Source organism: Chiloscyllium punctatum, chromosome 32 (genome assembly GCF_047496795.1).
Source record: "Chiloscyllium punctatum isolate Juve2018m chromosome 32, sChiPun1.3, whole genome shotgun sequence".
NCBI classification, from domain to species: domain Eukaryota; kingdom Metazoa; phylum Chordata; class Chondrichthyes; order Orectolobiformes; family Hemiscylliidae; genus Chiloscyllium; species Chiloscyllium punctatum.
This window is the reverse complement of record NC_092770.1, coordinates 15,882,259-15,907,308: the sequence shown is the minus strand read 5'-3', so window position 1 is coordinate 15,907,308 and position 25,050 is coordinate 15,882,259. Positions and strand designations below refer to the sequence as shown.

Below are 25,050 nucleotides of genomic sequence, written 5' to 3'. Positions count from 1 at the left end.
GCCTGGGGTTCAGGGACCCAGAGGTGGACGATGAGGTATTCTTCTTCCAGACATTGGGTGGTTGATGGAGGCGGCCCAGGACCAGAATGTCCTTGGTGGAGTGGGAGGGGGAGTTAAAGTATCCAGCCACGGGGCAGTGGGGTTGATTGGTATGGCTGTCCAGGAGACATTCTCTGAGGTGCTCTGTGAGTAAGCGTCCTGTCTCCCCAGTGTAGAGGGGACTGTATCGGGAGCAACGGATGCAATAAGTGACAATGTGTTGAAGTGCAGGTAAAACTCTGATGGATGTGGAAGGCTCCTCTTGGGGCATTGGATGGAAGAAGGGGAGAGGCATGGGCGCAGGTTTTGTGATTCCTGCGGTGGCAGGGGAAGGTGCTGGGAGGGGACCTGATGAGCACCAACTCACCCCCTCAGCTCAGCATCTTCTCCTGCCACCGCAGGAATTGCAAATCCTGTGCCCATGCCTCTCCCCTCCCTTCTGCCCAATGCCCTAAAAAGGACCCTTCCACATCGAGTTTTACCTGCACTTCAACACATCATTTACTGTATCCATTGCTCCCGATGTGGTCTCCTCTACATTGGGGACGCAGGATGCCTACTCAGAGCACATCTCTGGGAAACCTGCACCAACTAACCCCACCGCCCGGTGGCCAAACACTTCAAACCCGCTTTTCCACCCCCCCCGCCACTCCTCCACCAAACTCAGTCAAGGACAAACAGGTCCTGGGCCTCCTCCATTGCCACTCCCTAACAGCCCAATACCTGGAGGAAGAATGCTTCATCTTCCACCTCAGGACTCTCCAACCCCACGGTATCAATGTGGAGTTCACCAGTTTCCTCATTTCCTCTCCTTGTCCCAGTTCCAACCTTCCAACACTAAATCACCCTCAAGACCTGTCCATCTTCCTTCCCACCTATCTGCTCCACCCTCCTCACTGACCTATCACCATTACCCTCACTTCCATCTACCTATTGCATTCTTCTCAGCTACCTTCCGGCCCCCCCAGTCTCACCCCCACCCCTCAGCTCAACTTCATTCCTGAAGGACTTTTGCCCAAAAGGTGGATTCTTCTGCTCTTCAGTTGCTGCCTGACCTGCTGTGCTTTTCAAGCACCACACACTCGACTCTGAGCTCTAGCATCTGCAGTCCTCACTTTCTCCTGGAGAAGGTAGTGGTGAGCTATCATGTTGAACCATTGTAGCCCATGTAGGGCAGAAATATCCCCAATATGGTTAGGAAGGGAGCTGCAAAGATGCTGACCCAGCAATAGTGAAGGAATGGTGATCTACTTGCAAATCAGGATTGTATGGGGCTGGAGAGGGAATTTGTAGCTGGTGTTTCCATCCACATGGGATGTCCTTGTCCTTCCAAGTGGCAGAGATCATAGGACTAATGAGTTATTGCAATAGCTTTGGGGAGTCATTTAGTACTTATTGGGGATGGCACACTGATGCCACTGTGTGTTGGTGGAAGAGAGGGGAAATACATCTCAGATCAGAAGATGTAGAAGCCATATGGACAGAGTTATGATATAATGAGGAAGACAGCACAGGGCCTGTGAATGACTCGTGCCAATCAGTTATACTGTAGAGAATAAACCATGAGATAATGAGGGAATGTTTCAAAAAACATGCAATATATTAACCATGGATTGCTTTAATCTTCATGTACATCGCTATATCCTTCCAATGAGGAAGTCACAGATTGTATTCAGGAGAATTTTCTCAAATAACCTGTTGTGGATCCAACCAGGGACAAAGCTAATTGGGATTTGGCAATGTGTAATGGAATAGGATTAGCATTAAGATCAATGATCTCAGAGTAAAAAGATTTTCTCAAAAAGAAAACGGATTTAGTATTTAAATAGAGTAGGAAAATATTGGCTTGGAAATAACTGGGTTAAAAAAGCTTACATAAAAAGGGAAAAATCACAAAAGAAGGAGTGCAGAGTTGGCTGGAAAGAGGTATAGCAGGGGAAAATAAAAATTGCTTGATGAAAATTATGACATTTAGAACAATTCATGACTCAAATAGGTTTCATAAAAACTGAAAAACTGCATGTTGCAAATCTAACAATATTTGTTTTAAAAGCTCAGCAGGTTTGGCAGCAACTGAGGAAAGAAATCAGAGCTAATGCTTCAGGTCAAGTTTTCCTTCCTCAGAACCAAACGGTAGCTAGAAAAATGTTGGTTTGTAGTTGACTACCATCAGTTTCAAGGTAGGAAGGCTGGCCCCATAATGTTAACTCTGCTTTCTCTCCACAGATACTGCCAGACCTGCTGAGCTTTCTCAGCAATTTTTCCTCTTACAAGATATATTTCAGTTAAAAAGGAAGATTCTAGACAGGGGATAAACCAACCATGGTTAACCCAAGCAAGTTCTGAATATTTTTATATTAAAAAACAAGAGAAAAAAAAACAAGATCAGAGGCAAGAGAGGGGATTGGGAAAGTCTTAAATTCAAAAAGGATAATCAAAAACAATACTTTCTCCCTCCTTTCTTAAACTGGAGGATAAACATTGAAGGCAAGAAATATCAAAACATTTGAAAGAACTCCTTTAAACACAGAAAGGAGGTGTCAAAGTTAACATAGACCCCCCGAGGAGCAAGGCAACAATAATGGGAACTAGGAAATGGCAGAGAAGTTAAATAGGTACTTCACATCAATCTTCAGAAGATATTAACAGCATTCCAAAATCACTAAATAATCAAAATACAAAAAAAAGGAGGAGAACAAATAAATACAAGAACTATCATGACAGAAAAAGTACCATGGAAACTAAAAGGGGTCTAAAGAACAATAAGTCCCCTGGACCTGATGTGATATCTCCTTTGCATATTGCAGAATGTCACTTCAGAGATAATGGACGCACTGATAGTAGCCCATCAAGAATCCTTTAGATGCTGGAAAGAGTTTTAAAGGGTAGAAAACTGCCAAATGCAATACATTCAAAAAGTTAGCTTTTATTTTACATCTGTCACAATGAGCCAGTTAGCTTAACATTGTTGTGGGGAAATATACAGTCTATTATAAAAGGATGTAATAGCAGGGTATTTAGAAAAAAAAAAGTGAGGACTGCAGATGCTTGGGATCAGAGTAGAGTGAGGTGCTGGACTCACACTCAACTACTTAGAAGTGTACAACATAGTCAGATTAGAATTCATTGTAATAGCAGCAAGCAGGATGGATAAAGGGGAAAACAGTAGATCTAATATATTTGGGTTTCCAAAACTTATTCAAACATTTCACAGAAAGCTACTTAAAACAACAGAAGACCATTGTGTCAGGAGTTGTAGGTTAGCATGGAGGGGTGATTGGCTAACTCAGAAGCAGGATAGAGTTAGGATAAAAAGTGGACATTTTCAAGATGTCAACCTTTAAACTAATGCAATGCTACAGGATCAGTGCTACAATTATTTGTTCAATAACAGATGACAGAAGGACATACAAACACCAACTTTGTGTATGATCCAAAATAGGTGGGAAGGCAAGTCAGGAGGATGACAGTCTGCTGTGGCCTATAGACAGGTTAAGAGAATGGGCAAAGACTCAGCAATTGGAATATAATCTGGGAAAATGAAAGGTTATGCACTTTGGCAGGCAGAGTAGAGGAACTGAATATTACTTAAATGGAGAACATCTACAGAAAGCTGCAGAAGGAGAGTTTTCATGTACAGTATGGTATACAAGCTCAGCAGGGGATATGAAAGGCAAACTGGACATTTTTAAGAAAAAGTGGGGGAGGAGGGAGAAGAAAAGGAGAGAGAATAAAAGCAGGTAAGCCTTACTAAACTATACAAGCACTAGTCAGACCACACCTAGAACACTGTATCCAAGGGACATGGTAAAAAATTCATTAGTTTGACCCCCAGTATGAAAAGAGAGAGAGAGAGAGAGAGAGAGAGAGAGAGAGAGAGAGAGAGAGAGAGAGAGAGAGAGAGAGAGAGAGAGAGAGAGAGAGAGAGAGAGAGAGAGAGAGAGAGATCTGTACTAATGAGTTTAGAAAAATGACAGGCAAACTTATTGGAACATCAGGATTCTTAGGGATCTTATCAGGATATATGTAGAGAGTGTTCTCCCTTTGTCAGAGTGTCTTGGGCATAATCTCAGAATAAAAAAGGGGTCAGCTTTTTAAGACAGTGAGGAGGAAGTTTTTTTCTTAGTTTGTGACTATGGAATTCTTGACCGCAGAAGGCTATAAAGAGACTGAATTGGTTAAAGATATTCAAGGATGAGAGATTTTTAATTAATAAGTGAATCAAAAAAAAAGGTATAAGGAAAAGACAGGAGAATTGTTATGGACCAGGCCAGACCCCCTCAAAACATTTCAAGAAAGTAGCCAGACCCTAACTTTGCTGGTTGAGTTAAGCAGGTGTAAGGTGGATATCCCAGGAGTGATGCAGCTGGCCCAACCACTTTGTCTTAAACAAAAAGATTTTATTTGGAAGATCATCCAATGAAACAAACCCCAAAAAGAACAGGATATTGAATAATTCAACCTCTCTGAAAACCCAACAGTTATCCTAACTTAATGGTGCTGTTCCAAATTCCTGCAACAATCCCCATAAACACCCTTTGCCAAAATAGGCAAAAAAATCAAACACAGGCGAGGGAGAGGGAGAATGCTAACGCTTCAGCATGGAAGACCTTCTTCCATGTAGTCGTTTCTTTGACCAGCAACCTCAAAAATTGACTGCTTGGTCAAACCAAACCAAACCACCCCACACCACGAGAAAAGCTGAGCTGGAGAACTAGCCATTCCCCTTTCATAGTAAAAAAGGGTTTTTCTAAAAAGAAAAAAAAACTTAGAAGATTCAAGTAGATAAACGCAGACAAAATGGACCCTCTGTCTTTATGATCCCTCTGAAAAAAGCACCAATACAAACTAAATTTGTTAAAGGAGCAGTGTTGTCACAGCATGGAGTGAAGGATTATCAGCTGTGATTTCATGGAATGACAGCAAACCCAAAATGGGCCAAATGGCCTACGTCTGCATTTACATCTTATGGTCTAACGGAGCAAAGGGGATGGGGAGTTGATTCACGTTGCTTCATCCTGGCTGGTGTTAAGATTTAAGTATTGGAGCTGCAATCATCCAGGTAAGCAACAGTATTCCATCACACTCCCGAGCTGTGCCTTGGGGAGGCATGAGGACTGTGACTTGGTTCAGGATTTCCAGCTTCTGAACCTGCTCTTGTAACCACAGTATTTATGACACCCGACTTAGGAGGCAGCTTGACAGTGCCTCAGACCTCAGAGTGACTAGTGTTGGCTTCAGCCCAAAATCAAAAAACAGTCTACAGAATGTTCCTTACAAGACAATTTACACCTGAGTGTCTGGAGGCACTGCAGATCAGTTTAGCTCTTGAACGGATGGTGGAATCTAAGATAATCATAAACAGATTTTTTTAAAAAAAAAAGGTTCCTTCCAGAAGTAAAAGCAATCTCAGTCGCCCAATAATCGGGACAAAATGGCAGCCCATCCATCTGTTCTCACCTTCACTCCGTAAAATGCAAGCACAGAAGTAAGCAATTTCCTTTAGATTAGATTCCTTACAGTATGTTAAACAGGCCCTTCGGCCCAACAAGTCCTCACCAACCCTCTGAACAGCAACCCACCCAGACCCATTTCCCTCAGATTAATGCACCCAACACTATGGGGCAATTTAACATGGCCAATTCACCTGACCTGCACATCTTTGGACTGTGGGAGGAAACCCACACACAGGGAGTGTGTGTCAGTGTGGAGCTTGCACAGTTGGCTGAGGCTGGAATCGAACCTGGGTCTCTGGCGCTGTGAGGCTGCAGTGCGAGCCACCCTGGGCCATAGAGCTCGCATTGCTGTATGACTTGAAAAGGATAAATCACACACACTAAATTTCCCCAAGTGAGACAGGCCCATCTTAAGGTTTTTATACCTCAAAGTTCAAGATGTCCTTCCAAGTATTGGAGGCAGAACAAGAGAGTCATCATTTTTTGTTGTTCGAGTCAGGGAGGTAGTTTTGGCATCATCCTTTTTTAGAAAAGGTAGAACTACCATATGGGCCATGTCAGACTGAAGGCAGCTTCATTGTACCATTTCTGTGGTAATGGAGTCATCCAAAATGCCCAATTTCTCTGCTAAATAGATTAACTCATTTTAAGTCTACACTCCCTTGTCTTAGACAATTCTCTCAGGAGGAAATAGCTTCTCTGTATCTACATCAAATTGTCTAATATTAAATCACATACGTAGATCTTCACCACACAAGCTGGAGTACTTTTAACAAACTTAAGGGATGTACAAAAATAAAACAGGACAATTCAGCTAAAAATTACTTCATAATGAGTCATCACACAACTAAACATCTACAGGTTCGACTCTCGTCTCCAGAGGATTGATACTGATAATTATGTTCATTATCACCAGCTATCCCAAATGAAATAGAGACTTATAAACACCATTAGGTCATTAATGTTAGATGGAAGGTAGATGTTTGAGCAATAACAAACTCAGTAACCTGGATTACTAAACTCACTGCTGACTCAGTGCTGAAAGTGTTTCTATTAGTCTCCCCTAGTTAACGTAGCAAACGATCACAAACTACTTAAGTGCAAAGAATGGTACAGCACAGGAACAAGCCCTTCAGCCCACCAAGATTGTGCCAACACATAATATGCGCTCCTAAACCAGAAACCTTTTGCCTTTACATGGTCCGTTTCCCTCTATTCCTTGTCTATTCATAGATCTGTCAAGATACTAAAACATTGCTTTGTATCTGCTTTAAATTTCCATCAGGTCACCCCTCACCCTTCGAAAGTCATGAATATAAGCAGAGTTTGTCTAATCTCTCCTTGTAACTTATACCTTCCAAACCAGGCAACATCCTGGTAAAACGTTTCTATAGCCTCACCTAAGTCTCCACACCCTGCTTGTAGTGTGGCAACCAGAACTGTATTTAATAAATGCAAATGACTGGTCTTTCTTATTACACATGACAAAACTGAAGTAGAAGAGAGAAGATAGAATGCTGGGCTCTTAGTTAAAAGGAATGCTGAAAGAAGAAAATGGTTTTTGCCTTCAGTCTTATAATAAAGCAATACATGCTAATGGCATACATAACACCATGGAATTTAAAACTACAAAGGTAGTGACAGAAACAATTAGACCAGAACAGCTAGTGTGGTATACTTCAAAATTTTGAAAAGTCCTTCAACGCAGTTTCATTTTTGACAGATGAGCAATGTCCCTCAACCCACTTTGCTGTACACTGCCACACCTGTGACATACAATGGTTTGACTAATCGGTGTTTGATTTGCGTTAAATCTGTTCCTATTTATGCAATAGTGCTCAAATTATTCAAGTCTGTGGATGCAGCGATGGAGCTAATTAAAACAAGCTGGAGACCATTAGTGAAATTTTTCTCCCCTAGGAGATGGTTGGCCCGAGAGAAATTTTTACAGCTCACCAATTAAGTGCTGGGCACAAACAAACATTCCATGGGGAGCTCTCAGCTGAAGGTCAAACATCCTCAACTCACGAGGTGCCTGGTCACCAACCTGCCCAACAAGTTGGAGGGAGAGGCATAGATTGGAGAGGGGTGTGAAGACTAATTCACACTTAATCTGCAAACCACTCACCAAAGAGAATAAAATAATTACTACTATTTTCATTGCTTGATCCCCATAGGCGTTGGCCTCAACTGGCAGACTTAAGGACCTTAACACTGCTGGACTCTGCCTAGTATTCAATTGGAGTGGTGCTGGAAAAGCACAGCAGGTCAAGCAGCATCCAAGGAGCAGAAAGAGAAGAAAAAAAAATCAATGTTTCTGACAAAAGCCCTTCATCAGCCCTCCATTCCTGATGAAGGGCTTTTGCCCAAAATGTGGATTTTCCTGCCCCTTGGATGCTGCCTGACCTGCTGTGCTTTTCCAGCACCACTAATCTAGACTCTGGTTTCCAGCATCTGCAGTACTCAGTTTTGCCTAGCATTTGGTTGGCCCAGTTGCCAGTGCCAAGACTTGTGATAGGGCAAGCTACTCAACTTGCTTGCCTGAGCAGATTGGCAAGCATTCAGAAATGTTGCCACCTGGGCGTGGCAAGAAAGTTGCCACCTAACATGCTCAGCTCCACACTGAAAATATGGGAAGCTTCCACTTAACTTGACAGGATTCTGTATGCACTAAAATATTTTTAAGTAATGCAAATAAGTCTACAGGTTTAGAAGTTAGCATTATCTTTGCATTGCTCTGAAATTAGTCACAAGGTGTACAAACTAATGAATAGTTAATGACACACACCTTACAGAAAAAGAAGGACCATGGCTTGTGCAGGTCTCCTCTATACAATGAGAATGATCAACTGAACAGAGAACATTACTCATGATTAAAAAGGTGAAAGAGCTGGAGGTGGGGGATGTGTTGGAGTAGAGAACAAGCTGCCTATAAGACGTTGAAGACAGTTTTTTTGGATTGGGTGCTGGGAATTGGCTGAAGATACAACTTTGACTGATATGCCACTGTCAACAGTGATAATGAAGGCTGAGCCTTTAAATTTAAGGCCATGCTTAGATAGATTTTTGATTGACAAAGGAGTCGAACACAGAGGAAAGGGAATGGGAAACAGGAAAGAGGAGCTAAGACTACAAGCAAGATCCACCATGTGGGTATTGAACGAAGTAACAGATTCAATATCCGTTACTGTCCTGAAGATCAGAGGAACAGGGGGGAAAAAGCATGAACCCTTCTACCTGCTCTGCAAGCTGGTTGTGAAAACGATCTGCACTAGAGTTCATTGTTTGCAAATCACATAGGTCAGAGATCTGTAAGTTGGCTAGCTACAAGAGGGTTATCTATAGTAACGAGAGGACCTATTGCCACGCAAACTTCCGTTGACACTGCTTAAGGAGAGGATTAAAAATAGGAAAAATAAAACAAGTTACCACCTTCATATATTTTTTCTCTGATGCAATGACAATACATACAAACGCTGTCAAGTTTCAGCATGATTTTATCATAATCTATAAAATTTATTCCAAAAGCTCCATTTTAAAAAGGGCAGAAAATCAGACTAGATTTAAAGGACCATTAGATTTCACTGGTAGATTGGGAAACTCTAGCAACAAAAACAGATTACATTAGATTCCCTACAGTGTGAAAATGGGCCTTTTGGCCCAACCAGACTCTCCAAAAAGAGTAACCCACCTAGACCCATTCCCCTCTGACTAATGCACCTATGGGCAATTTAGCATCTTTGAACCGTAGGAGGAAACCAGAGCACCCAGAGGAAACTCACACAGACACAGGGAGTGTGTGCAAACTCCCATGGCTAGGATCGAACCTGGGACCCTGGTGCTGTGAGGCAGCAGTGCTAACCACTGAGCCCTGTGCCACCCCATCAGCAGCAATCTAGGTTTGTTCAATATCTTTCAGTTGCATGACACTATGATCTTGTGCTATAAATTCTGTCTTCTGATCCAGCTCCACAATTACTTGATGAAGCAGCACTCAGACAGCTAGTACTTCCAAATGAACCTGTTGGACTATGATACTGTTGTGCAATTTTTAAACATTGTTCTTGATGTGGAGGTGTGGTTGTTGGACCGGGGTGGACAAAGACAATATTCTTTTCAATACAGTTCAGTGTTAGTCAGATCAAGAAGACGAAAATAAAATCAATTCAACACCTATAGGAGCATTTTACCTTTTCAAAACACAAAAAAGGGTCTTTGTCTGACTGAAATCCCAGGTGGTGAAATATCAAACTGCAGAGGGTTATTCAATTACTATTGCATTTCATTTGGGCAATGACTTAACTCTTTGGGCTCACATCAAGTATAACAAGTAGTCAAAACAAGTTTTTGAACTTGATGTTATTTGCAGGATTCTTTTTCTCCTCTCTTCAAAAGAAAGAGGGCCCTCAAGTAAATCCATCAGACCACGAAGCAGCCATGTATCTAACTGCTAAACTTGGAGACAAAAAAGGACAGTGATCTAACTTGTTCCAATTTCAAATTCATTTGACAATTCCACTTTGAGAAGAATTGCAAGATACTTAAAAAAAAACTGCCTTTTGAAGACTATTACTCCAAACAAATGAACTCAACTAAGAAACATCAATCCTGCGATGAAAGGGATTATATTCAATTATAGAGTCATAGAGATGTACAGTATGGAAACAGACCCTTTGGTCCAACTTGTCCATGCCAACCAGATATCCCAACCCAATCGAGTCCCACCTGCCAGCACATCTCTCCAAACCCTTCCTATTCATATACCCATCCAAATGCCTCAAAATGTTGCAATTGTACCAGCCTCCACCACTTCCACTGGCAGCTCATTCCATACACGTACTATCCTCTACGTGAAAAAGTTGTCCCTTAGGTCTCTTTTATATCTTTCCCCTCTCACCCTAAACCTATGCCCTCTAGTTCTGGACTACCCCACCCAGGGAACAGACTTAGTCTATTTATCCAATCCATCCCCCTCAATTTTGTAAACTTCTATAGAGGTCACCCCTCAGCCTCCGGCGTGCCAAGGTAAATAACCCCAGCCTGTTCAGCCTCTCCCCATAGCTCAGATCCTCCAACCCTGGCAACATCCTTGTAAATCTTTTCTGAACCCTTTCAAGTTTCACAACATCTTTCCGATAGGAAGGAGACCAGAATTGCATGCAATATTCCAACAGTGGCCTAACCAATGTCCTGAATAGCTGCAACATGACCTCAACTCCTGTACTCAATACTCTGACCAATAAAAGAAAGCATACCAAACGCCTTCTTCACTCTCCTATATACCTGCAACTCCACTTTCAAGGAGCTATGAACCTGCACTCCAAGGTTGCTTTGTTCAGCAACACTCCCTATGGCCTTACCAATACATGTACAAGTCCTGCTAAGGATTTGCTTTCCCAAAATGCAGCACCTTGCATTTATCTGAATTAAACTGCCAATTCTCAGCCCATTGGCCCATCTGAGGTAACCCTCTTCACTGTCCACTACACCTCCAATTTTGGTGTCATCTGCAAACTTACTAACTGTACCTCTTATGCTCGCAGCCAAATCATTTATGTAAATGACAAAAAGTACAGGACCCAGCACTGATCCTTGTGGCACTCCACTGGTCACAGGCCTCCAGTCTGAAAAACAACCCTCTACCACCATCCCGGTCTTCTACCTTTGAACCAGTTCTGTATCCAAATGGCTAGTTCTCCCTGTATTCCATGAGATCTCACCTTGCTAATCAGTCTCCCATGGGGAACCTTGTCGAACGCCTTACTGAAGTCCATATAGATCACATTTACTACCCTGCCCTCAATCTTCTTGGTTACTTCATCAAAAAAAAAACGCAATCAAGTTTGTCAGACATGATTTCCCACGCACAAAGCCATGTTGACTATCCCGAATCAGTCCTTGCCTTTCCAAATACATGTACATCCTGTCCCTCAGGATTCCCTCCAACAACGTGCCCACCACCGAGGTCAGGCTCACCTGTCTATAGTTCCCTGGCTTGTCCTTGCCATCCTTCTTAAACAGTGGCACTACGTTTGCCAACCTCCAGTCTTCCAGCACCTCACCTGTGACTATCAATGATATAAATATCTCAGCAAGAGGCCCAGCAATCACTTCTCTAGCTTCCCATAGAGTTCTCGGGTACAACTGATCAGATCCTGGGGATTTATCCACCTTTAACCGTTTCAAGACATCCAGCACTTCCTCCTCTGTAATATGGACATTTTGCAAGATGCCACCATCTATTTCCCTACAGTCTATATCTTCCACATCCTTTTCCACAGTAAATACTGATGCAAAATATTCATTTAGTATCCCCCCCATTTTCGTGGCTCCACACAAAGGCCGCCTTGCTGATCTTGGAGGGGCCCTATTCTCTCCCTAGTTACCCTTTTGTCCTTAATATATTTGTAAAACCCCTTTGAATTCTCCTTAATTCTATTTGCCAAAGCTATCTCATGTCCCCGTTTTGCCCTCCTGATTTCCCTCTTAAGTATACTCCTACTTTCTTTATACTCTAAGGATTCACTCGATCTATCCTGTCTATACCTGACATATGCTTTCCTTCTTTTTCTTAACCAAACCCTCAATTTCTTTAGTCATCCAGCATTCCCTATACCCACCAGCCTTCCCTTTCACCCTGGACAGGAATATACTTTCTCTGGATTCTGGTTATCTCATTTCTGAAGGCTTCCCATTTTCCAGCCATCCCTTTACCTGTGAACATCTGCCTCCAATCAGCTTTTGAAAGTTCTTGCCTAATACCATCAAAATTAGCCTTTCTCCAATTTAGAACTTCACCTTTTAGATCTGGTCTATCCTTCTGCCATCACTATTTTAAAAACGAATAAAATTATGGTCACTGGCCCCAAAGTGCTCTCCCACTGACACCTCAGTCACCTGCCCTGCCTTATTTCCCAAGAGTAGATCAAGTTTTGCACCTTCTCTAGTAGGTACATCCACATACTGAATCAGAAAATTGTCTTGCACACACTTCAGAAATTCCTCTCCATCTAAACCTTTAACACTATGGCAATCCCAGTCGATGTTTGGAAAGTTAAAATCCCCTACCATAACCACATTATTCTTACAGATAGCTGAGATCTCCTTACAAGTTTGTTTCTTAATTTCCCTCTGACTATTGGGGGCGGGGGGGGGTCTATAATACAAATCCCAATAAAGGTGATCATCCCTTTCTTATTTCTCAGTTCTACCAAAATAACTCCCCTGGATATATTTCCAGGAATATCCTCCCTCAGCACAGCTGTAATGCTATCCCTTATCAAAAATGCCACTCCCCCTCCTCTCTTGCCTCCCTTTCTATCCTTCCTGTAGCATTTGTATCCTGGAACATTAAAGCTGCCAGTCCTGCCCATCCCTGAGCCATGTTTCTGTAATTGCTATGATATCCCAGTCCTATGCTCCTAACCATGCCCTGAGTTCATCTGCCTTCCCTGTTAGGCCCCTTGCATTGAAATAAATGTAGTTTAATTTATTAGTCCTACCTTGTCCCTGCCTGCCCTGACTCACATCTGTTCTCAGTTGTACCAGTCTCAGATTGATCTCTTTCCTCACTATCTCCCGGAATCCCACCCCCCCACCTTACAAGTTTAAATCCTCCCAAGCAGTTCTAGCAAATCTCCCTGCCAGTATATTAGTCTCCTTCCAATTTAGTTGCAATCTGTCCTTCTTGTACAGGTCACTTCTACCCCAAAAGGAGATTCCAATGATCCAAAAAAAAAAATGTGAATCCTTCTCCCATACACCAGCTCCTCAGCCATGCATTCATCTGCTCTATCCTCCTATTCCTGCCCTCACTGGCTCGTAGCACTGGGAATAATCCAGATATTACTACCCTGGAGGATCTCCTTTTTAAATTTCTGCCGAAGTCTCTGTAACCTCCCTTCAGAATCTCAACCTTTTCCCAACCAATGACATTGGTTCTAATGTGGACAATGACTTCCTGCTGGCCCCTCTCCCCTGTGAGAAACTTCTGCACACTCTGAGACATCCTTGATCCTGGCACCAGGGAAACAACACACCATTCTGCTTTTTCTCTGCTGGCCACAGAAACGTCTGTCTGTACTGCGGACTACAGAATCTCCTAACACAATTGATCTATTGCAAGCCGACGTACCCCTCATTGCATTAGAGCCAGTCTCAATACCAAAGACTTGGCTGTTCATGCTACATTCCCCTGAGAATCCATCACCCCCTACATTTTCCAAAACAGCATACTTGTTTGAAGTGGGTATATCCACAAAAGACTCCTGCTCTAGTTGCCTACCTCTCTTACCCTTCCTGGAGTTAACCCATTTATGCTACTGTATCTGAGACGCTCCACCTCCCCCCCCCCCCCTCCAATAACTGCCATCATCACATACTGTTGCTGTTGCAAATTCCTCATCGCTTCTGTCTCTCCAACCAATCCACTTGATCTGATAAGATTCGCATCCAACAGCATTTATGGCAGATATAGTTTGCAGTAATCCTTAAACTCTCTTTAAACTCCCACATCTGACAAGTAGTACATATCACTGTAAAGGCCATTTTTGCTCCTTCACAATCTACAGACCCAGAAAATAACACTGTCTTATTCCTCTACAAACGCTGCCCCAGGTTAAATTCGTAGCTATGGCTTATATTTTAAGTTTAACCAAGAGACTTATCTCCAAAAACATATAATCTAGAAAGAATCCACTATACTCACTACTGCAGCCTCTCTCTTGGACAGACTTAAAACAACAATTAACTTATCTGATGCGGTGCTGTGAACTTCACCCAACAGTTCCTCCAAGATTACTTGTGAATTTCACTGTTAAATTTTCCCAGATGCACTCCGATGTCCAGCGATACACGAATTCAAACAGCAAAGGCAGTAACTGTGCAGGTTCTCTCTCTCTCCCTCTCTCCTGCACTGACCTCACCATGTGCTTCCTTTGTCTGCTCTTATCCCTTTTAAACTGCTGTGGTTTTGACTTTTTCCCCAAAACAATGCAACAGCTTGGTGGGGAAACTTAAAGGTGGTCTTATTATCAGTTACTCTTGAATGGGAGAGGTTGACAGTTTGGAAGGTGCTGTTAAAAGAGACATTGCCAAGTTGTGTAGTGCATCATATCGATGGTAGACTCTGCTTCCACTGTACAGTGAAGGCGGAAGTGAATGTTCTGAGGAAGGGTCACCTGGACTGGAAACATTAATTCTGGTTTTGCTCCACAAACCAGCTGAGCTTGTCCAGTAATTTGTTTTTGTTTAGAAGTGAATTGTTTTTTTAAAAAAAAAAGGTGGACAAGCAATCAAGAGAGCTGTTTGTCCTACAAAATGTTGACTGAATGCTGTTAGAGTTGTCCTCATCCATGCAGGTGGGGAATCTTCTGTCATAGTCCTGACTTGTGCCTTGTAGATATTGCAAGGGAATATAAACAGATTCTCAGTCTCTGATCTGCCTTTGTAGACATTTCCCCATCCCCTCATGTGGCTGGTTTAGTTTCTACTTTTTCAGGAAGAAGGGCTCATGCCTGAAACGTTGATTCTCTTGTTCCTTTGATGCTGCCTGACCTGCTGCCCTTTTCCAGCAACACAGTTTTAAGCTCTGATCTCCAGCATCTGCAGTCTTCACTGTCTTAGTTTCTACTTTGAAAAGTAACTCCCCAGCCATTAATCAATCATTAACAGGTGATGGTTAGATTCTTTTGTTGAAAATGATCATTGTCAGGACCTTGTGGCAGGAATGCAAGTTCCCATTTATTGGTTCAAGTCTAAAAAAAGGTCAGAAGTGGGATATTCACCAACTACTACAAAACGTTCCACTTCATCCACAAAATTCTGTTCCTACATACAAGACTAGGACACCTTTTGACATCTTTTTTTAAAAAAAGGGGAGGATATTATACTCTGATAACAAGACTGGGGTGTTATTCTTGATCACTTCCTCAAATATCTTCCCACATTCAAAAAAAAGATAGATTTATGAAAAATAGGTGGCTGATCAAGACCAAATCACAGTAGTCAAGCCTAGAACATCAGATGCAAGGTGATGCTAGCCATATTAGCAATTTATGGCCCTTACAAATTTCCATTTCCAGATCAGTGTTTCCAATTTCATATTTTCTTTCATGGGATTTCAGCTTCACTGGTGAGTATTTATTGTCCATCACGAACTGAACTTGTGATAGTGAGCTGCCTTGTTGAACCCCACTGCAGTCTATATGTAGGGAGATTCACAATGCTGTTAGGGAGGAACTTCCAGAACTCTGGCTAAGGACAATGAAGGGAAAGTCAGGATGGGGGTGGGGGGGGGGGGGGGGGGGGAGGTGCCTCAGGGAAACTTGCAAAAACTTGGCTTGAACATATCCCAAAATTTAGGGGGGGAATAAAGTAAAAAAAAAAGGTAAAGGGTGGGGCAGAAGAGAAGAAAATTGCTTCATCACTGGCGCTTGGCACCCCCACATCTAGGGCTCAACTCCAAATTCCCACCCTAAACCACTACCATTCCCTCCTCTAGGTTGGTCCTTGAAACCTAGCCCTAGTCAAGCGCTTACTAATTTGCCCTAATTTATATGGCCCAGTATCAAAATTAATGTCTGATAATCATTTTTATGAAATACTTGAGACTGAAGACAATAATGTAAATATAAAAATCACACTAAAAAGATTGGTTCTGAATTGTGCACAAGGTACAAAAGCAAAAAAATGTGACTAACAGACAATTTTAAAAAAGATTAAAAAGTTTTGAAATTTTTCATTGACTGCAAATCTCTTTCTTTGAGGAAGGAGTAAGAAATTTTCCCCTCCCTGGTGAAAAAAATTACACTTTCCTATACCACCCTAAGTGGCGTGTTGCTAATTTTAAGATTATACCACTTTATCCCATACTCCTAAACTGCAGTTAAACATATCCCTGCTCAATGTAGAAATGACATTCTAAATTGACAAGTTTGTTTACAGTATTTTAAAAATAAGTCACAGGATTTCTACATATGTGCCCTCAGCATAGATTCCAGGATAATCACTATGGTATCAGTTAGGACCCAACTCCACCCACAGGCTTCAGCAATCAGGTAAACTGAACAAAGATCAGTGACCAAACTTAACATAACCCACTACAGATCAATTAAATCATTGAACACAGGAGGACAATTCTTTCTATCAACCCTTTTAAGTACCTTAAGATCAGCCTTTAGATTTTCTATATTCAGCAGGTCAGAGTATGCAATTTGTCCTCTAATTCCAAACCCTGATTTGGTCAAGGTGAATTGGCATAACAACAACTCCAAAAGCCCTTCCCCAGGAGTAGTGCCCAGTACTGTAGCCAGTTACTGCAGATGGGGTCGGAAGAATTTTAAGCAATTCAACTTCTCATGTTCCTACCTGCAGGAAAGAGCCAATATTCCATTAACCTAAGTACTTTTTGAAAGAGCCAATATATTTAAATGAATATATAATTTTTAAAAATTTTTAAAAAGTTACTGACATTGAACACATAGAAGATGAAAATAACTCAAGTGATCCCAGAACAGACACTTTGCTAAAAAATAAAGGCGCCTGGACAAGTTCTGCATTATATTCCAGAACAGAAATTGCCAGAAAAGCTCAGCAGGTATGTTAGTGTCTGTGGAGAAATCAGTGTTATGAGGAAGGGTCACTCGACCCAAAACATTAACACTGCTTTTGCCCCACAGACACTGCCTGGCCTGTGAGCTTTTCCAGCAATTTCTACCTCTGTGCCAGATTTACAGCAGCAGCAGCTCTTTTGGTTTTCATTCTGTATTATCTAAAACAAAAGAATGCACCTAACTGTCCATTGTGAAAAGAATGAAAACAGAACAGAATAGCTTAACTGATACCAGAGAGGGTGTGGAATATTTGCTGAGATCATGGATGTGGAACTCCTGTGACTGCGGAGTTCAGATGGTACACACTGTTGGAGGGAGTGTAATTGGTGGATGGAGTTCCGCTTGAATGGCCTTTGAGCTGGACGTTGTCAAGCTGGAGTATTGTTGGAGCAACACTCATCTCGTCAAATGGAGATTATTCTCCACTCCTGACTTATGCCTTGTTCAGTCAACTTCAGAGTAAACCATAATGAGTTCATTTAAAATCAGGCTTGGGTTAACAAGAGGGGACAGAGACAGAGTGCAAGAGAACACAAAGACTAGGAATAAAATAAAGAACAGCATTCAAAAAAAAAAAAGAGGAAGATATACAGAACAGTGTCTGGGCGGGAAGGGTAGATGGCAGAGTAGTGATAGTTGAACCATTTTGGGATTATTGATATGTGATTGAAATCCTTTCGCCCTCTTTCCTTCGAGAGTAGTTGGCTGTCAGTGCTCAGAGATCATCCAAGGTTACAGGCCAAGGAAGATAGGATTAGTGTCAGTACCATCAACATCATCTTCAGCAACCAGTACAGAAACAGTGGGCTGACTGGCTTACTCCTGTGCTGTAAACATCCACAAATCAGAGTGCAAAGCTCTTAAAAGGGTCAGTCACTTGGGTGAAAACTTCATTATGGGAAACACCAATTTCTTTTTGTAGGCAGTGTTCACTGAACCAGTAATCCAGAGTTTCAGATCAATGGCCTGGGGAGCACTGCTGGTGTTTTTAGAATTCAATTAGATGGGAATCTAAAGCCAAATCCTAAAATATTGGTGACCATGACAACTGGCAATGATTGTAAAAATCCATCTGATTCAATAATGTTCAAGAGTAAAGGAAATCTGCCATCCTTCCCCAGGCTGGTCTTCCACAGCAAGGTGTTTAAGTAGGAATTGCCCTCTGACTTGTTTGGCCAATTCAGTTTCAAAAGGAAATTAGGAAGGAGCAAAAGCCTGGCAGCAATGCCCACATCCAAGTAAGAATTTAAAAGAAGTTTTAGAATTACTCATTACATTTTCTGTTTTCCATTGATTCATTCACAGGATGTGGGCATCTCTGACTAGATCGGAATCTCTTGCCCATCTTTAATTACCCAGAGGGCAGTCATGAGTCAACCACATTGCTGTGGGTTTGGACTCACATGTAGGTCAGACCAGGCATAGACTTTTCCTGCCCTAAAACACACTTGTGAGCCACTTTCGACAATTGACATTGATTCCAAAGGTTTATCATGAATCTTTATTCCAGATTTTCATTGCATTCCAATTCCATCAAGTGCCATGATGGGATTTGAACTCAGGTCCTCAGAGTGACCAGGATCTCTGGACTAACAGTCTAGCAATAAGACCACAAGGCCATTGCCTCCTGGGTAACTTAACAGGTTTACATCAAAAAGCAAAAAACTCTAAACAGTTCAGAACCAGAAGAAAAGGAACGAGTTCTTTGGTTACACAGAACTGGTGCAGTACTGAAAAAGACATTGTTGAAATTTTTCAACCTGGACTTCAGGATCATTTACAAGACATGCCAATATAAAGAGAAAGACACTTTAGGAGATAAATGCTGAATTCCTATGAATTGTCCTGATGAGTGTAGGGTGAAAAGCTTCAACAAAACATGATTTTTAATAACCACAGGAAGGTTGCCAAGTTATTTCACAATATAATAAATCTTGTGTTAAGGCTTCAATTCCAAATGATGACAGCATAACAATCGCTTGCCTTAATAAAAACCCAAAGTAGGTTTTGCATTGTCATCTATGCTTGCCACAAAATAAAGAGCAATTAAATTATAGAAAGATTTCAGGAGATGCAAGCAACCACCACAGCCCACAAATCACATTAACAGTTGATATTCAATACAGCTACCAAAAGGGATCAACAGCCAAGCAGTAACAGAAGTGGTAAGATTACCTTTCTTGAAAACAAATTAAAAAAAACACCTCCTGGTCAACACATTGGAACTAAACAGCATTTCAACTAACACCATCATTGTGCCCCCACCCCAGAATCATACACACTGCAGCCACTATCACTTTCTCTCCCTCACCACTCAATGCTGCACCATTGATCCACATCCCATTGACCATTCCACTATTATTCACTCCCTTTGCCACCATGTTGAACTCACCGTTCTCATCACTGCTCCATCACCCTCCTGCAGCAGCCAAACACCCATTGGCTGCTCTGATCCATTCTCCTTGCCAACCCTTACTGAGTCACGTTCTAAGATCATTAACGCAACACCCAGCTCCTGAACCTTCAGCCTTTGTAATGTGGCTACATTATAACAAGTGGAGAATATGGGAGAAAACGTGGCCTCAAGAAGTCGTTAGCAATACAGCTTTTCTAGAGTGAACAGTTGCAATAACAAAGAGCAGGAAACACAGTCTTTGGTGGAAAGACTTACAGACAGTCTTACATTACAGACAGTACAAACAGTGCATTGGGGGAAAATTTATCACCTGCACTCAGTGCCATTAAAAACTCAACTAGCTTTCAACATCCACGAGATCGGAATGATGATTCAGTAAAGTCCTGGCTAAATTCCATCATTAACAGATGGACAGCCAACACGAGCAGAACAAGATTACCAGACCACTAACCTGGATAAGGGTATTTCCCATTGACAACAGCAGATTCAATGGATCCCGAAGAGGAGCAGTCCACAGTCACAGACTTTGTGACAGGAGGAAGTGAAGGATGTCTGGCCCCAGACATCTGAGCAGATCTTCGATAGATGGGCACAGTTCTCCGATGAATCTGAACCGAGTTTTCAACCCCATGAATAGCCACACTCACACCTGGAATAAACCAAACAAAAAACACTCATTTGACAAGACCCCAGACAGCAATAAACAGGGAAACAAATGGAAAGGTCAACTTGTTCTGAACACATGCACCACTGATCTAAAAATTCCACCTGACAAATCCATCATGTGCCAAGACATGCACACCCTCTGAAGGGGAAGATGCATTGCCCTTGGTTAGGTGCCAATGTGGAGCAACTAGGTTTGGTCAGTTCAGGGCACATGGACTCACACTGGGGCAGATCAGTCAAATATTGGAAATGGGATGAGAATAGTCAGGTGGGTGTTCTCTAGGCATACACTTGACAGACTATAGGGCCTTTACCTGTGCTGTAGACCCCTATGACTACATCAAAGGGTTAAACTGTAAGGCAAGGTTGCATTGACAGGCCTTCTGTTCCTGGCAGGATAGAAGATTTAGGGGCAATCTAATGATTTGAATCCAGACAAAAATTGGGGGTGGAAAATAAACAGAATTAGAACTCTGATTTTAGGAATGGAACTGCAGAACAACTCAACCCACAGACCCACTCCTGAATTCCCAAGAGAAACTAATAAATAAATGAATATTTTCCTGATGGTCATGGACAAATTTTCAGGGGTTATGGAGCAATGGCAGAATGATGAACAATTTCAGGAAACGCCTGTAAAAAGAAATTCAAACCCAGTTAATGACTGGATCACAGGATTTCACATTTCAAACAAATGTTTTACAAAGTCTTAATCAATGCAAGGAGTAGCTTAACACAAACTTTGCCAACACCTGAAAAGTCTCTAATACTCCCATTCTACTTTTATTTCCACTCAAGAGTTCTATATAGGAACTTGAGATTTCCTTCATTTCTCCTATGACCAAAGTTGCCTCAGCTCTCAACTTTGGGTATGTCTCGCTGCACCTACTAGAAAATAAGTCAGCTAGATGACCCTCCAACAACTTGACTGCGGATTCCTCAATGGGGGAGGGAGAACGACCCCCATTGATTAGTGTCTCCAACTCAAAACAACCTTGCTTTCTATTGGCCTAGAAATCAGTAACCGAGGCCTGACTTCCTCAGAGAAACTATCCACCTCAAATCCAAAACCAAAGAAAACTCCTTGCTACAAACTATTCCATGGAAACGTGGCCCACCAAAAGATCAGATTAATTACCGTTAATGTTCCATTTGTTCCACAAAGATATTTGAATGATTTAAAATCCTTGATAAAACTGTTGACTAACCATCTTCAGTGGTCACTCTGCTTTGTGCTTGTTCACTTCCAAATCTTACTAAATGTAGATCACCCTTTGAACTGCAAACTACTGTTGGTCTCAAATGGTGTTTTCACTCATCGTGCATTTTAAAAATTTCAATTCCCAAACTGAAAAAGTTCTATCCCTAAAACACAAAATTAGATCCTTGTTAAAAAAAAAATGACAGAGTGGCCACAGTCAACCTGAATGACAGAACAATCTAGGAGGCTGAATCACTTCATGTTTCGATTTACAAAATCCATCAGGAAACAAGGTAATGATACTCCCCTCGATTGGGCTATAGAGGGAAAGTAACAACCAACAGTTTTTCATTGTCAACACATTGCCTGGGGGGGAAAAAAAACTAGTACCCCCAAGCCAAAGAGATAAAAACTATTCAATATTTAGGATCAGAGATTGTTGATATTTCACAAAATTTCAAACCAAAAGTTCAAGTGACCTCAATATTCACGCATGACACTGCAGACAGACTCACCAAATTGACATAAGTTTGGCAGTTATCAATTAACTTTGAAAGTGAAATCTTTTCCAGTTCTGAGGAAGGGTCACTGGATCTGAAATGTTAACTCTAATTCCTCTCAATAGATTCTGCCTTACCTGCTGAGCTTTTCCAGCAGGTTCTGTTTTTGTTGCCTAGTAATTGATAATCCTTTCAAAGAGGAGTTAGAATTGATGATCCCTTGTGCAAATTTCAGAACTAAGTGTTTCAGAAGTGACAATTACTCAAAAGGATAATAGTTTTACCTTTAAAAGTAAAATGAATTCCCACTTAACACCCACAAGAATGAATTATAACAAAAATGATTCAATGATTCAGTATCACAGACCTACACCGATAATGCTTAACTCATTAAAACAACCTTTAACACTTTTTGGCATAAGATATAGTGCAAAAAATATAGTTTCCTGGTAATTGATTGATTAGTTCTTACACATTATGACAAATGGCACTCCAGTGCCTCAGAAGAGGGACAAAGCCATCACTGAGGGAGCAATATTTGCACAGAGTCTTCACCCTCCCCTCCCCCCCCCCCCCCCCCGAAACCCAGAGGGTTATGGAAACACGTCTCAAAACAAAACACTTCCAGCTAAACAATGACTGTAGGCTGGGAGGTTAAAAATGTACCACCACCTGCTGGGTGCCATCTTGGCTCAATGGGTTGCAGTCTCACCTCAAAAGGCCGATGGCTGTACATTCAGGTCTCACTCCAAAAAGAAAAAGTGAGCAAAGAAAACAATACTAGGCAATCACTCCCTCAGCACTACACACTTATGGATCAGATCAGACACCACCCCCCCTCCCCCCCCCCCCCCCCCCCGACCCCCAGAATATATTAAAAAGGTAACCGAGACCCTAACTTCTTATTTTAAAAGGAAAGTGTCAGGCATTTTATTCCAGATGCAATTCAACTGATCAAACAGCAAGTTTGAAGCAAAATTAACTTTAGTGAATGAATAAAGTGTCAACTACAATGTAATAAAAGAAATTGATATCACTTAACTCTAAGAATATTTAACAGAATGAGATCTTTTTTAAAATCCACTAAACAGTAACTGTTCCAAAAAAAACCATAACATCCCATTAACACACCCTTGACAAAGGCAACTTCAGGAGAAAAAAAAAAAATAGAAAACTGTCTCATAACTCTAGCAGGAGGGAAAAACATCAAGAGTAAATTCAGATTGAGAGTGTAGCAGGGAGAGATGTACTGCAGCTTCCACCCAGCTGCAAGACCCCAGCAACTGAAAATCAAATTAAAAATACTGGTTGTGTGGGAGCTTTCCCCCCCCCACCCATTCAGGCTGCTTCTATTGTTCCAACTTTAAAAAAAGAAAGCAACAAACCCAAGGTCTCAAGTTGTTTACTCTAATGGCTGAGTAGACTACCCATCACCTCTCTCTCTCAAGTTTACCTCATTTAAAAAAAGGACAAGATGCACCTTTTAAAGCCATAGTATTGTCACAAGTGGATGGCCCTCTTTCAGATGTCACATTAAACAGAGGCCTGGATGTAAAAGAGCCCTCAGCATTATTTTGAAATGCATGGGAATTCTCCCCAGTCTGTCTTAACAGCTCAAAATAAAAATGGGTCATTGAGAAAATGTTGGACAGACGAGGTACATTTCTAAACTTTAGTGGGTTGAAAGAGGCAACTTGATAAAAATTCCCTAGAGAATGATGGATAAATGAAATTTTCCAGATGGACATGGGCAAATGGCATGGGATAGAGGTTCTCAAGGGTGTGAGGATTCCGTGACTTTAAGAGGTTATTTTGTCCTGGTTTTTTTCAAGAGAGATTGAACGAGATATATGAACTGCCTACTGAAGACCACTTGAGTAAACAGCTTGGGAGGCCCTGGGTTTTGCCTTGACACCCTGAAGCTAAGCTCAGGTCAGGATTTCTGGGTTTTAGCTTTTCCAAATTTCATCAGAAGCTGTTGGAGTCTCAGAGTTGGAAGTTTCACTAAATGCCTCCTGGCTGCCACACATTGAATTTTCTCAACCTTTTTCTCTCCTGCACTGGAGACCTGTATGTGAGAATCAGTGTCTGAATCTGTCTTTTGCCAAGGAGTGTGTTTATGAGATGTTACTACATTGGAAAAGTTCATTAGTAGTTGTTGTATCTGTTATTTGGTTACATTTTCCAATAGGGTTAAGCTCTTCTCGTGTTTGTATTCTAACTATCATTTTTAAATAAATTGCACTTTTGGTTAACATCGAGTAGTTTGACCAGTCACATTGCTTCTGGAACATGCCACTTCACATTTGTCAGTAAAATAAGAAAACGTTAGGGTCTAAGCTGCCTTCTTAAAATATTTTGAGGGAATCTGGTCTGGACCATAGCAAGGGTAATGGAGCAACAGCAGAAATGTGAACAATTGCAATCTCAGCGCCCTGCAAAAACAAATTCAAACCTTGTTGTTAACAATTGGATCACAATTTCATTTTAGACTAGAGGGTGTTGACAGAGTAGATGTGACAAGGTCTCCTATTTTGGGAGAATCAAGAGCTAGGTGTCACTGGTGAATTTAAACATGTGATCACTTACTCAGAGACAGACTAATTCTTTTTCCAGGGGTTGAGAATCTTTGGGACACTGCTCATGAAATGATGGCGCAAGTAACATCCTTGAATATTTAAGGCAGAAGTAAATAGATTCTTGCTTCAGGGTAGGTAGGACTGTGGATTTGAGGTTACAGTTGGATCAGTCACCATCTTTTGACTGGCAGAGCAGATATGAAGGACGAGTGGTCTATTCCTCATTCGTATATTGGCATTTAATGAAATCTTGCATTTGCTCAACTGACAATTTAATGCAAATAGATATCGGGGGGGGAAGAAAAAAAAAATAAAGAAAAAATGATTTGCTTGGAGCCTCCTGCTGTTTCAAAATAAAGTTATGACTGCCAGCCTGAAAAGACTGCATAGACCATGTAGAAAAAAAAAGTGTCAATATCTCCAGCAGACCTTAAGGATTGCAGATGCTGGAAAACGTCAGCATTCGTGGAGAAAAAGCAGAGTTAACATCTCAGGTCCCCCTTCCTCAGACCAGCTGTCTCTCAGAATCCATCTCTCAATTCTTCAAGCTGCAAAAGGAGGTGAGCTCGCTCTGTTCCATT

The 25,050-nt window shown here is 41.6% G+C and overlaps 1 protein-coding gene across 9 annotated transcripts in view; it reads right to left on the bottom strand.

Moving 5' to 3' along the window:
- The window catches only part of LOC140457922 (anoctamin-4), a 187,546-nt gene that overhangs the window by 89,260 nt on the left and 73,236 nt on the right, over positions 1 to 25,050 (bottom strand). For all 9 annotated transcript variants that reach the window (XM_072551722.1, XM_072551723.1, XM_072551724.1 and 6 more), the window contains one exon: positions 19,975 to 20,172. In XM_072551722.1, the coding sequence (XP_072407823.1) occupies positions 19,975 to 20,172 (198 nt within the window). The remainder of the gene's footprint in view (positions 1 to 19,974; positions 20,173 to 25,050) is intronic.